The sequence below is a fragment of the Myotis nattereri genome, assembly GCF_964212035.1.
Source record: "Myotis nattereri genome assembly, chromosome: 17".
NCBI classification, from domain to species: domain Eukaryota; kingdom Metazoa; phylum Chordata; class Mammalia; order Chiroptera; family Vespertilionidae; genus Myotis; species Myotis nattereri.
Genome location: NC_138092.1, coordinates 27,486,432 through 27,498,993, shown reverse-complemented (window position 1 = coordinate 27,498,993; position 12,562 = coordinate 27,486,432). Strand labels below are relative to the sequence as shown.

Sequence of the window (12,562 nt, the reverse complement as noted above, 5' to 3'; positions counted from 1 at the left end):
GGAGCTGAGCAGGGAGAGGGGGAGAGGATTTCTGCAGCCGGGAGAAGCAGAGACGCTAATGTTATGGCTGTGGTGTTAGCACAGCAGGATCACTGCAGAGAGGAGACAATTTCAGCTACACCACACAGTCGATGCTCTAGTCCAGTGGTTGGCAAATGCCTTAGTCAACAGAGCCAAATATCAACAGTACAACGACTGAAATTTCTTTTGAGAGCCAAATTTTTTAAACTTGAACTATATAGGTAGGTACATTGTTATTAACTTAATTAGGGTGCGTACTCCTAAGGCTTAGGAAGAGCCACACTCAAGGGGCCAAAGAGCCGCATGTGGCTCGCGAGCCGCAGTTTTCCGACCACGGCTCTAGTCTCTCTCAGTCCTGGCTGTATGGGTGTAGAGATGGTTCCCGCTCTTTATCTCAGTTTAGCTTTAAAATCAGCCCTCATCAACTAAAGTCAGGGAGGTTTATGCTGGTTCTTACAACCTGAAAGAGCCTAACACAAGTCTGAATATCTGTGGAGAGCGGCTACAGCGTTTGGACAGGTTCAAGCCTGGGCCTAATGAGAGGGCAGGAGCCTCTCGTGGCAAAGCCACGTGCAAGTCCCAGCACAATTATAACCAAAGGCTATGGTTGTAAGCTTGACCTTATGGTCCCAACCTGTGGTCCCACGTGGCTGAGTGATACAGGCTGTGGGAGGTGCAGCAAGTAAACAAAGCTTGCTCAGGTGCAGGTAACGGAGTAGATTCGAAACCCGCGAGAAGGTTGGAACCATGTCCCTACTTTGCCTCGTGGAACCTGGCTATAAAATAGACTCGGCTTACAGGCCTCGGCACTGCCTCTCCATCAGTGAGGGCAGCGTCCCACCCAGCGCCCAGCTTTCTTCTCTTTTCTGTCTTTTCTCAATCCTTCACCGTCCCCTCTCAGGCTCACCAAACCTGGCTGTGCTGGTGTGACACAAATACCTTCAAAAATTTTTATTGTGAGAAGTACCAGAAGCCATTTACAAGCCAAAAAGCATAAGAATTAAATAGAACACATAATTTTTCTATACAAAAGGTTGATCTTTACAGGAATTTAAATAATCTAAAAATCAGTATCACTGATTGCAAAATAGGTATTTCTTTGACTCTTCCAAGGTGACCAGCCTCCTATGTGGCCAAAAGATGAAGTGCTTGACATCTGCTACGAGCCTGCGCGGTGAGTCTCTGGCGAAGGTTTCTCACTCTCTCCAGAAGATCCCGTTCCATGGTGTCCCACTGCATTTTTCTTTGGTTTAAAGAAACTTGAAGACAAAATTTAAAATTAACAATAATTTAATCTTCTGATGTTAGCAATGACATAGCATTTATTTTAAAGGTAAACATGTTGTAAATATCAGTAATGAAATAAATATAATAAAAACCAAATTTCTTAAATAAAAGCCTGACATATTACCTTGCCCTACATGGTTCCATTTACAAGATATATATATATATATATATATATATATATATATATATATATATATATATATTTGTTGAAGTGAATGAATGCTATCGGACAATTTATCTAATTTTGGTTATTAAGCACTTTTTCCAATTTGGAGGTACAATCTTTTAAATTAGGAACAACGTCTGTCCAAAGAAAATTTGAGTTCTTTGTAACAACAGTAAGTTTCCTCACTAGGATGCTTAATGTAATGAGAAAAGGCATTCCACGTTGCCCAAATTAATATTGTACATACAATGAGCACTTCCCAATGATGAAATAAAAATGAATAAATAAAATGCTTTTAATAGTGGCTAACACAGGGAGAGGCCAGAATCAAGATTAAAATATTACAGAGTCCAAGTGTCAATCATACTGAGTTAAAGGTAATACTGGAATTTGAAAAAGAAATGCCTTAAAAATACACTTCTCTGAAACTCAGTTACATATTCAAACAGCTTCAATTTCTGAAACTATTTTTTTCTTCTAAGCAATATAACTTTTATGCTTCATTTTGCTGCCAAGTAACCAAACTTTATCAAATGTCCCCAAGCCAATTTTAGAATTTAGAATTATCTCAAGTCCTGACGTGTCAGAAGAGACAAGAGCTGAGAATCTCTTATTTTTGTTTGATTTACATATGACTTTTTGTTTAATTCCTGTTCTAACACGGAACTTATAGGTGATATAAGAGTATGAGTTAGCAAAAATATTTTACACAATGCTGGATTCTCATGACTTGTTATTGGGTGTATTTCTTATAAAGCTGGTTTTAGTGGACAATATATAAAAATTTGTTTTTCTAAAACAGGGGTGGGGGATGTCTGGTTCGTGGGCCATATAAGGCCCTCGAAATCATTTGGTCTGATCCTGCCAAGGCATTAGGAGTGAGTTTATTACATGTTTGACCAAATATAGTAGGTTAATATTTAAGTTGATAATTTTGCATGTCCAGCGAATGATGTTATAAATATCCAAATGGCACCAGGCAGAAAAAAGGTTCCCCACCCCTGTTCTAAAAGAACTCAAAAGACCTTGTAAAATTCTGCTTCATCTATATGGTAGTTTTATTGAAAAAGTCAGTTTAAATAAAGTCTAACAGTTTCCTGACCCCTCCATACCTCCCCTCCTTTTAAAAACTCATAGACACAGAACAGAGTGACAGCTGAGGTGGGGTGGAGGTGCTGGGTGAAATAGGTGAAGTGATTAAGCAAAAAAACAGACGCACACAGACAATAGCCTGGTGATTACCAGAGGAAGGTAGGGTGAAGGGAGGTAGAAGGGGGTGTAGGGGGAATAAATGGTGACCAAACTATGGAGTGTTGAACACACAATATAACATACAGATGATGTATTACAGAACTGTACACTTGAAACCCATTTAATAAAAATGTAACCCAACAAATTCATTACAAATGTATATAAAAAAAAACCACCAACCAAACAAACAAAAACAAAATCCAAGTCAAGTACTTTACTGTGGAAATTTTTAGTTCCTTTATGGGCTGGTGCTGTGACTATATTTCCCTAAGATGTTTCCATTCCACCCCTTCCAAAAATGAACAAAACCTCCAGTGAATCAAGTCAGGGATCTACCCTCACCTGCTCAGCATGAAGCCGCTAGCCTCCGGCCATCTGACTTTAATAAGTGCTGTCCTTTGACAGTCTGCTCAATGCTGCTCTGCCTCTGTATCCATTTTTGTTCATCAGTCTATAATGGTCCTTATTATCCATACTTTCAAACTACAGTGGGAAGCCTGGGGAGGGTTGGGGGCGGGGGTGGGGGGCGGGTAGGAGATCAACCGAAGGACTTGTATGCATGCATATAAGAATAACCAATGGACACAAGATACTGGGGGGGTGGGGGAGGCCAGGGGAATGTCAAGGGGGGGAAAAAGGGGGACATGTGTAATACTCTTTGTAATACTTTAAGAAATAAAACAAAATTAAATTAAAAAAAATAATAAGTGCTGTCCTGGCTGCAGTGCCCACAGCAAACAGGTTTTCAATGGTTTGTTGGGAGCCCAGCCCAGAACAGAGGCAAGAAAATTCAAATGCGTAATAGCTTTGAAAATGAATGCTGAGGTTTTCTCTTCACAAGGATGTAAAACAGTCAGGAATATCATTAATTTAGTTAGGGACAGACTTCTATTGTTCCGGGTGGTGCTGGTGCTAAAGACGTGGAGAAGCGTTAATGATGTTGGCCGACTGCCTTCACTTGGGTTTTGGTCTGATCCCGTTGTTTCCCCAGATGGAGATTTGAGAATCTTGCTGCCTCCATTTTAGGATTTCCATCCCCAATGCCCTGGGAAAATGGCATCAACATGCCATAAATGTAATTTAAGTCACAATCTTACTTAAATACTACTACATTTAACATACTGGAAGAAATCTTTCTTGTTTATCAACTTACTCCGAGTTGAGGAATCCATTTCAGAAATGTCATCTAACTGTGAGGTTCTAGGCAAACGGCTTGAGGCAACGCGTTCATTTTGGCATCTGGGCACTACTGCTACAAAAGTGAGGAGACAAGAGGGTGCGTGGGAGTGAGTAGAAAGCCTTTATTAATTCCAAGTGGCCCTTAGTTCACCAAAATTGTTGAGGAGAAAAGCCCCTTACTTTTCTGTTCTGAGAAGACTGCGGGGAAGAAGGTGAGACCATTCAAAAGGCCAGGAAGTGCAGTTAGAATTAAGAGCTGAGCAGAAGTTTTGGTAAAGTACTCTGAAACACCTTTAACCCAAACAAAACGCCTACAAACAACTCAAAAATATGGCTGTTAGGACAGAGATGCCAAACATTTATTGGAAGGGATTATGAAATATAATTAGCAAGCTTTCCCCGAGAACAGTGAGCTATCACTGCTGGCTTCAACCAGACAGGGCCTAATCACAAAATACACAGGAATCAGAACCACCAATGGGCAAGTTTTACCTGAAACCTTCTTAGGTAGTAAGCAGAGCAGTGCCCACCCCTAGCTGGTACCCCTCCCCATTTTTAATCAATCACTCCCTTCATTTCAAAAGTTACACTCACTCTCCAGCTGTGCTCTTACAGTTTCCTGCCTCCTACAGCTGTACAGCCAACAAGACACCCAAGTCTTTTGACTTTTCATTCTAACGTCACCATGACTGCCCCTTCTTTTCTGCTCCCATCCCTAGGGCTGCCTCCGTGAGTCAGGCCCAGAATGTGTGGGTCACGCTCATTAAGGTGCCTGCTTTTAGCTGCTCTCAAGCGCTTTAGCTAACAGTATTAACTCAGCTTTAGCTCAATGAGTCATTAAGATAATCTGACTAATTACCAAACGGCTCATTTGAACTGGTGTGGGGATGGCATGAGAGTCATCTTCAACTACCTGAGGGCTGTCATGTGGCAGAGGTGGGAAATGCCACCTGCATTTCTCCAGAGAACAGGCCTTAGTGAGAGGATTAAAAATCAGTAAGAAAAGCAGAGTCAATGTTACACAAGGGGAAAACTTTCAGGTGACATCGGCATAAAATGGAATAAAGCACACAGTTTTACTAAAATAAACTAGAAATGGCACTTTGTAAACATGAAGGGGATGCCACAGACCACAGAACCATGGAAGAAAATAGAATTCCACGGATGGCTGAGAAAATGTTTCTTTATTGAAGCTGTTTCTTTGACAGCCCCACTGCCTAAGCCAGTGATGGCGAACCTTTTGAGCTCGGCGTGTCAGCATTTTGAAAAACCCTAACTTAACTCTGGTGCCGTGTCACATATAGAAATTTTTTGATATTTGCAACCATAGTAAAACAAAGACTTATATTTTTGACATTTATTTTATATACTTAAATGCCATTTAACAAAGAAAAATCAACCAAAAAAATGAGTTCACGTGCCACCTCTGACACGCGTGTCATAGGTTCGCCGTCACTGGCCTAAGCCTACTCCTTCTGAACAAAAAGATGGTGACAGGTGACCAGGTAGGGATTACCTTTCAGCTGAGCAATAACTTGAATAAAGGTGCCAAAACACACTCAAGGATTTATCCACAATAACGGACCGGATCATTTAAATGAATCTGTAACACCATGGAGAGAGGAAGGCATTCACGGTACTCACCCTTATTATGTATGTGTTCAGCGTGTTCCAAAGCATCGTCTATCTCCTTCTCTAGAAACCACTTTCTAGATGCATCTGAAAGAGCAGAAGCTTTCTTTTCTGATTTCAGCTGAAAGTCTTTTTCTTCAGCTTCCTTCCACTAAATATAAATAAGGGGGTGGGAAGAGGGGAAGTCACATGAACATTGTGGTAATGCACGTCCCTGCAGTGGAAGAAGCCCCTCTGTTCCCTGTTCTACTTCCCTTCGTACTGCCCAGGCACGTGGCCCTGTCTGGAGTCGGGTAAGTGGGTGCCACCCTTGGCCAGGGCAGCTGAGGAATTGGAAAGCGGAGGCCCTTCTGATGTCACTCAGTACCAGGTGCACAAACAGGTCCCAACTGTTACTGAGTTAATGCATTTCAACACATTTCAAATCTCAAGTCTTATAAGGTTAAGTTTTAGTTTTTTTAAACGAATGACAACTGTTTCATTTAGTTTGAATGCTATGCCTTAATAATAAAGTCTCTAAAATTCAGAGGATAATTTTTTTTTACTTTCAGTTTCATTGAGAAATAACTGGCATATGTCACTGGGTAAGCAAGCCATACAGCGTGATGGTGTGATTTACGTATATGGTGAAGTGATTAAAACAGGTTCAGCTAAATCCATCTTCTCATATAGATACAACAAAGAGAAAAGAAAAGAAAAAAATGTTTTTCTTCTGACGAGAACTTTTAGGATTCACTCTCTTCACAACTTTCCTGTCTATCATACAGCAGCTGCTAGCCATGGCCATCATGTTGTGGAGAATTAATTCTTTGCCCAGCTCTGGTATACTTAATGACTACAGGGAAGTCAAGTAATCACTATTAGCCCCTATTTTCTTCTTCCTAAAGTGAGAAAACAATAACCTTACAATGAGCTTAAAGGGTAAATAACATAATCAATGTGAAAAACTATATAATTCCTAAGGTTTACCTATGTCCTAGCAATGCTACAGGTTTTATACACAAACTTTAAAATATATATATATATATATATGTGTGTATATATATACATATATTTTTTTTTATTTCAGAGAGGGAGGGAGAGGGAAAGATAGAAACATCAATGATGAGAGAGAATCATTGATCAGCGGCCTCTTACACAACCCCCATTGGGGATCACGCCTGCAACCTGGGCATGTGCCTGACCAGAACTGAACCTTGACCTGGTTCATAGGTCAACACTCGCCTCTGAGCCACCTCAGCCAGGCTATATACAAACTTTTTATATGCCAAATGTCTTTTATAGAAATGCTAATGAATTAAATATGCATTAAATAACATAAACTTTAAAGAATCATTAGGGCCAGGGAGGACCATAGAGATCCATCCTTTCATGTTACTGATGAGGAGACTGAGATTGAGTAATCCTCTAAGACACAGTAGTCAAGCTAGAACCCAGGACACTGGACACAAAGGCAGATCTCTGCATGCCATGAAAAGCTAGGATTCTCCGTGTACTCTCAAACACACCATTTTACCCACAGGAGAGTAACACCTAATTTTACAGTCTAGCCCAGGGGTGGGCAAACTTTTTGACTTGAGGGCCACAATGGGTTCTTAAACTGGACCGGAGGGCCGGAACAAAAGCATGGATGGAGTGTTTGTGTGAACTAATATAAATTCAAAGTAAACATCATTACATAAAAGGGTACAGTCTTGCCCTAACCGGTTTGGCTCAGTGAAGAGAGCGTCGGCCTGTGGACTGAAAGGTCCCAGGTTCGATTCCGGCCAAGGGCATGTACCTTGGTTGCGGGCACATCTCTAGTAGGAGGTGTGCAAGAGGCAGCTGATCGATATTTCTCTCTCATCGATGTTTCTAACTCTCTATCCCTCTCCCTTCCTCTCTGTAAAATATCAATAAAATATATTAAAAAAAAAAAAAAAGGTACGGTCTTTTTTTAGTTTTATTCATTCAATGGGCCGGATCCGGCCCGTGGGCTGTAGTTTGCCCACGGCTGGTCTAGCCCCAGTGCCAACAATCTTTACCGAGCAGATGTGGGATTTCATCACCACTTTCCTGAGAAGAACCTCAGTGATCTGGCATCACTCCCACCCCTTCCCATCCATGAATGAAAGGGTTATATCCTGAGGTTGGGTAGGAGGAAGATGAGTCTGGAACAGTGACTTGAAGGAAATAGATTATGGAAAGCTTTCATAATAGAACTATGATCTAGCAACAGAAAGAGGAATGAATGAAAGCCAGTTATCTTCTTAGGGAAGGCCATTGTGTCTGCTACATCCATAGAGCACAGGTCCCCGAGTTGTTCAGGGAGGATCAACCAAAAGATACATTATGTGTGATATATACTCTTAAGTAATCTCCTCAAAACCCGTTCTCTGGATCTTCTTTGGGAATAGAATTCTAATTCTATTTGGGATGATAATGCTCCCTGCTAAAAAGACTTCATTTCCAAAATCCTTTGTAGCCAAATGTGGCTAGAAATGCATCTGGGAATTCTGGAAAGGAGTTCTGGGAGATGGAGCCTCTTGCACTTCTGTCCTACCCTCTTCTTGCTGAATGGAATGTGTATGGGAGGCTGAAACCCATCATCCTGGATGGTAAGTTCGCCTTGACAATGAGAGACGCATACCAGGAAGTAGGTAGAAAAGCTGGAGGAGGCAATGTCCCGATGGCCTTAAGTCAGGATACAACACCCGACTGCCTGCCTCCAGACTTCTCTCATGTGAAAAAGAAAAACTTCTCTCTTGTTTATCAACACTTTTTTTTTGTTTTTGTTACTAGCAACTACATATAATTCTTAACTCTTCCAAATCCTCTACATTGTAAGTATAAAGAATTAGGTAAAGTAGTAATATTATGCAATCAGCCAGGACAAATCCCACAAGCTGAGAGGCTGAGACACACTAATGAAATGGGAAGATGCTTAGTCAGTGATAGATAACATCCATCAATATTGGACTTCTCTGAGCAATACTATTAAACTTAGATCATCTTTAAGATATTTCCCAACAAAAAATTACTTGGTTTGATGTTTTTGTCATTTGGTTATGTAATATCTCCAAATTTAAATAATTAATAACAAGACTATAACATTATTCTTACTTTTTTAGCTTCATTCTGCATCATTGCATTCAATACTTCTATTTCTTTCCTTCTGTTTTCCCGAAGGAGTTTGGCCATTTCCCGGTAAGATTCATTTCGTTGTTCATCGCTCCATCTTTGTTTTTGTAAAGCCTGAATTTGCCAGTCAGTATTTAGACAGGCTTGTTCAGCTTTTGCCAAATTTTCTTCAATTAACTAAGAAAAAATTGTACATTTCAGAAACAAGGCCAGACTATATATAATTATGGCATACCCACTTAATGTATCCAGGGCAGCTGCTTGTAACCCTGGGTGCATATTCAATCACCTCTGGGTGTTTAAAACAAACGGATGTCCAGGACCCACCACAGATCAACTAAATCAGTCTCTGGGGTGGCTGGGCATTGGTCCTTTTACAAAACTCTTCAGCCCGGCCGTAGTGGCTCAGTTGGTGCACCAAAAGGTTGCCGATTCGATTCCGGGTCAGGCACATACCCGGGTTGTGAGTTCGATGCCTGATCGTTTACAGAAGGCAACCTATGGATGTTTTCCTCTCTCTCCTTCCTCTCTCTAAGCATGTCCTTGGGAGCAGAGGGGGAGATCTTCAGGCGACTGGAATGCAAGGTTGAGAACTTCTAGGCTAAGGGATAGGTGGGATTAAACAATTTCCATGTTTCAACCCCTTGAAAAGGAGTCAGGAGAGCCCATTCTTATAGACTGGACAAAAATCTTTAAGGAAAAAGATGGTAAGATTATTGTAGCGTTATCAGCCAGGAACTGTTGCAGAACAGAAGGTAAGAAACTCCTACACAATTCTTGGCTTTTTCCAGGCCCTGCCACCGACCCACTTAGCATTCTGTTTAAGGGATAATAGAGAACATTCTTTTGTGAAGATCTCATACTCTATTTCAATTCATTTAAGCCAGAATTTCTCCACAAGAAATTTTATAAGTTTGGGAAATTTTCTTAAAGAGTCACAATGTACTATATCCTCAAAATTTGGCATGAAAAATAGTATGGCAGAATTTCCAATACTTATTTGTCACCTTCCATTTTACTGAATAATAGTTATTAATATTTTAGAGAATATACTTTGAAACTACTGGCTTGTATGTCAGGTAGAGACCTGATATCTTGTCACTAAATCTACTCAGGGACAATATCTGAGACCATAACATAGGAGATTACTACAATTCATAGTTATTCTTTCCTTTGCATTTTTTCTAAGTCTTAAAATTCTCAGAGTACAAAAGACATGTATATGGCTGTCAAAGAAATATCTGCAAATAAAATGTGAGATTCTAGAAACTACGCTAACTGAAACAAAGACATGAATTCTTTCTTTTACAATGAGGGTGGATGGAAATTCCTCCCTTTATGTGTACACTAAATTGAACACATTTTTACCTTTTGGGCTTTTTGGTTCTGTGTTTGATCTGCTTCTATCAGTCTATGAAATGAGCGTTCTTCAAGATCCACTTTTCGTCTATAGGCATCTATATCTTCTCTCATTTCTTTTGCAACAGTTTCTTGATTTCTAGTAAGATTCTGTTTAAAAAACCATTTGTTAAAAAAAAAGTCACCAATCTATAATAATGCTAGAATACAAAAATGACTTTCCTTTTTTCCAGATTTCTAATATGCACACAAATAAAAACTGTAGTCATCTAATTTTCAAAGTAAAAAACAAACATCAGTGACATCAGTGAAAATAAAAGAATAAGGAGCTCTGAAAATTCTTTCATCCACAGGAGCACTGAGAACCCTGGCAAAACCAACTTCTTCAAAACTCCGGAAATTAACTGAAGGCCCGCAGCAATCTGGGAGCACTTATTCATGGCTGAACCTTGGTAAGAACAGCAAGCATTATGGCATTTTTAACTTTAGTCATTCCTATGTCCACCCCAACCCTAAGCTCGACATTAGCCTGGAAAACCAGCAGCCTGGCAGCCAATGGAGGGGGCAAATGGAGTTGGCGCTCCTTCAAACTCCCATTCCCAGAGAACTGTCATCATCTGACCTGTCAATGGTTCTGAAAGACCCCACTCCCAAGGCTGTCTTTACTCGTATTTGACCTGAGAGGAACTCAACTACTTTGTCCAGCCTTTTTCCTGGGGACATTTGCTAAAAACAATCAGGGGAAACTGTTGAATGTATTGGCTGCCTGAGGCAATGGATCCGAGTTAGTATAAACAGGCTAATCAAAAAGCTTTATAGGGAAAGATGGGGAAGTGATGTCCACAGGGGGCTTTGAAAAGCTCTGATCGATCCTGGGACTCTAGAAGGCCATGTACAAGTGTAAGGCTGTGCACATGCCAAGGGCTATATGAATGCTCAGACCTCAGAAGTTCCTAAGCTGTCAACTCTGGTGAACTGAGGCTTTGCACAACCAGAAAGTGGAATCTAAGACAGAGTTGTAAACTATGTAAGTGTTCCAGGGCCACCAACATGATGTACATAGAGTCCCTTGGCAAAGACTAGAGGCTAACTGGTTTAAAGCATTTAAGGAAATATCTGTCCAATCCCTAAGCTACCTGAGGAGGGACTTAAGTGGCTACATATGACAAAGATTGAAAACAACCCAAATATCCATCAACTGATGAACGAATCAACAAAATGTGATCTGTCCATACAATGGAATATTTATCATTCAGCCGTAAAAATAATAAAGTACTGACTCAAGCTGAATCTGAACCTTGACTGAACCTTGAAAACATTATGCTACCTGAAAGAAACTGTCACAAAAAATCACAAATTGTAAGATTTCATTTATATGAAATGTCCAGAATAGGTAAATACAGAGACAGAAAGTAAATTAGTGGTTGCCAGGGCAGAGAACAGGAGTGAGTGTTAATGGGTACAGGTGTTGGGGGTGGGAGTGGGATAGTAAACAGTATTAAAGAAGATTTAAGTTGAAAAAGCAAATTACCAAATGTTCGTAGCAAATAACCTCACTCACCCTTATTGATGATAGTTAGCAGTTATTTTCTAACAGAGTTTTTTCTACTTTTCTAACTCTCTATTTGCAGCATAATTACCATATTATTAGTTTAAAATAAAAATGTTTTTCAATTATAAGCAGAGAAGATATATGTATGAAGAAGTTGATTGCCAAAAATTCTAAACCACTTAAACTACCAACAGAAGAAAAACAGTTTAAGTTATGGCTCATTAAAGCCACTACAAATGATAACTACAAAGATATGCAGCATTTAGGAAAAGAGTTTGATTAAGCAAAAAATAAAAACAACAAACTGTATATTCAGACATTTTTGCTACCTTACAATCCTAGATGACACTATGTTTTTCTTAAAAAAAACCCAAAATATTAAAAAACCATAAAAAATACAGTCTAAAAAGAGTTTGTATGAACCCTGTTTTTCTTATATTGGAAATAGCTGATTTATACCTTCTCATAAAGTCTTTTTTGTGATTCAAGTTCCAGATGTCTCATTTCTAGGTCTTTGGCTGTGGTAGCAATTTCTTGATCTCTCATATTTACCTACATTCAAAGAAAACCACAAACTGTGAATACCAAAAAGAATTTATAAAATAATTTTTGTTTACCAGATTTAGTAATCTTTTAATCTGAACAACCCACTACAAGTGTTTAAAATAACAGCTACTGGGTTTTTGAAACCAGAGTAATTGATATTATATTAACATTCACTGTGGAATCTACGAATAATGTCGGAGTTAAAATTAAGCCTGATTTTCTAAAAAAGAAAACACAATTATCATATGCTCATCTACCATACTGGGAGAACAGATGACAGTTCTTACCATATTACATTAGCCAATATTCCAAGTTAGTAAAACTTGAGCAATTTAAATTTGCAGTGGATAAAAATATAGAATGTTTAATCACCAAAGACACTGGTCAACCTGACTAGTTTTCCTGGCATTTCTAAAATATTTAACCATGATGAAATATATGAAAGAGAA

General features: G+C 39.5%; 1 protein-coding gene across 4 annotated transcripts in view; it reads right to left on the bottom strand.

The window, feature by feature from the left end:
- Positions 1-944: 944 nt before the first annotated feature.
- TBC1D31 (TBC1 domain family member 31) overlaps positions 945-12,562 on the bottom strand; it is a 39,965-nt gene continuing 28,347 nt past the window's right edge. Inside the window, exons 17-22 of one of the 4 annotated variants that reach the window (XM_081111318.1) lie at positions 12,027-12,119; positions 10,025-10,165; positions 8,639-8,833; positions 5,549-5,687; positions 3,879-3,974; positions 945-1,280 (exon numbers count right to left, since the gene is read on the bottom strand). In XM_081111318.1, the coding sequence (XP_080967444.1) occupies positions 1,147-1,280; positions 3,879-3,974; positions 5,549-5,687; positions 8,639-8,833; positions 10,025-10,165; positions 12,027-12,119 (798 nt within the window). In that variant the 3' untranslated portion in view covers positions 945-1,146. Of the gene's footprint in view, positions 1,281-3,878; positions 3,978-5,548; positions 5,688-8,638; positions 8,834-10,024; positions 10,166-12,026; positions 12,120-12,562 lie in introns of all 4 variants that reach the window. The other 3 variants (XM_081111317.1, XM_081111319.1, XM_081111320.1) reach the window with 3 other exon arrangements.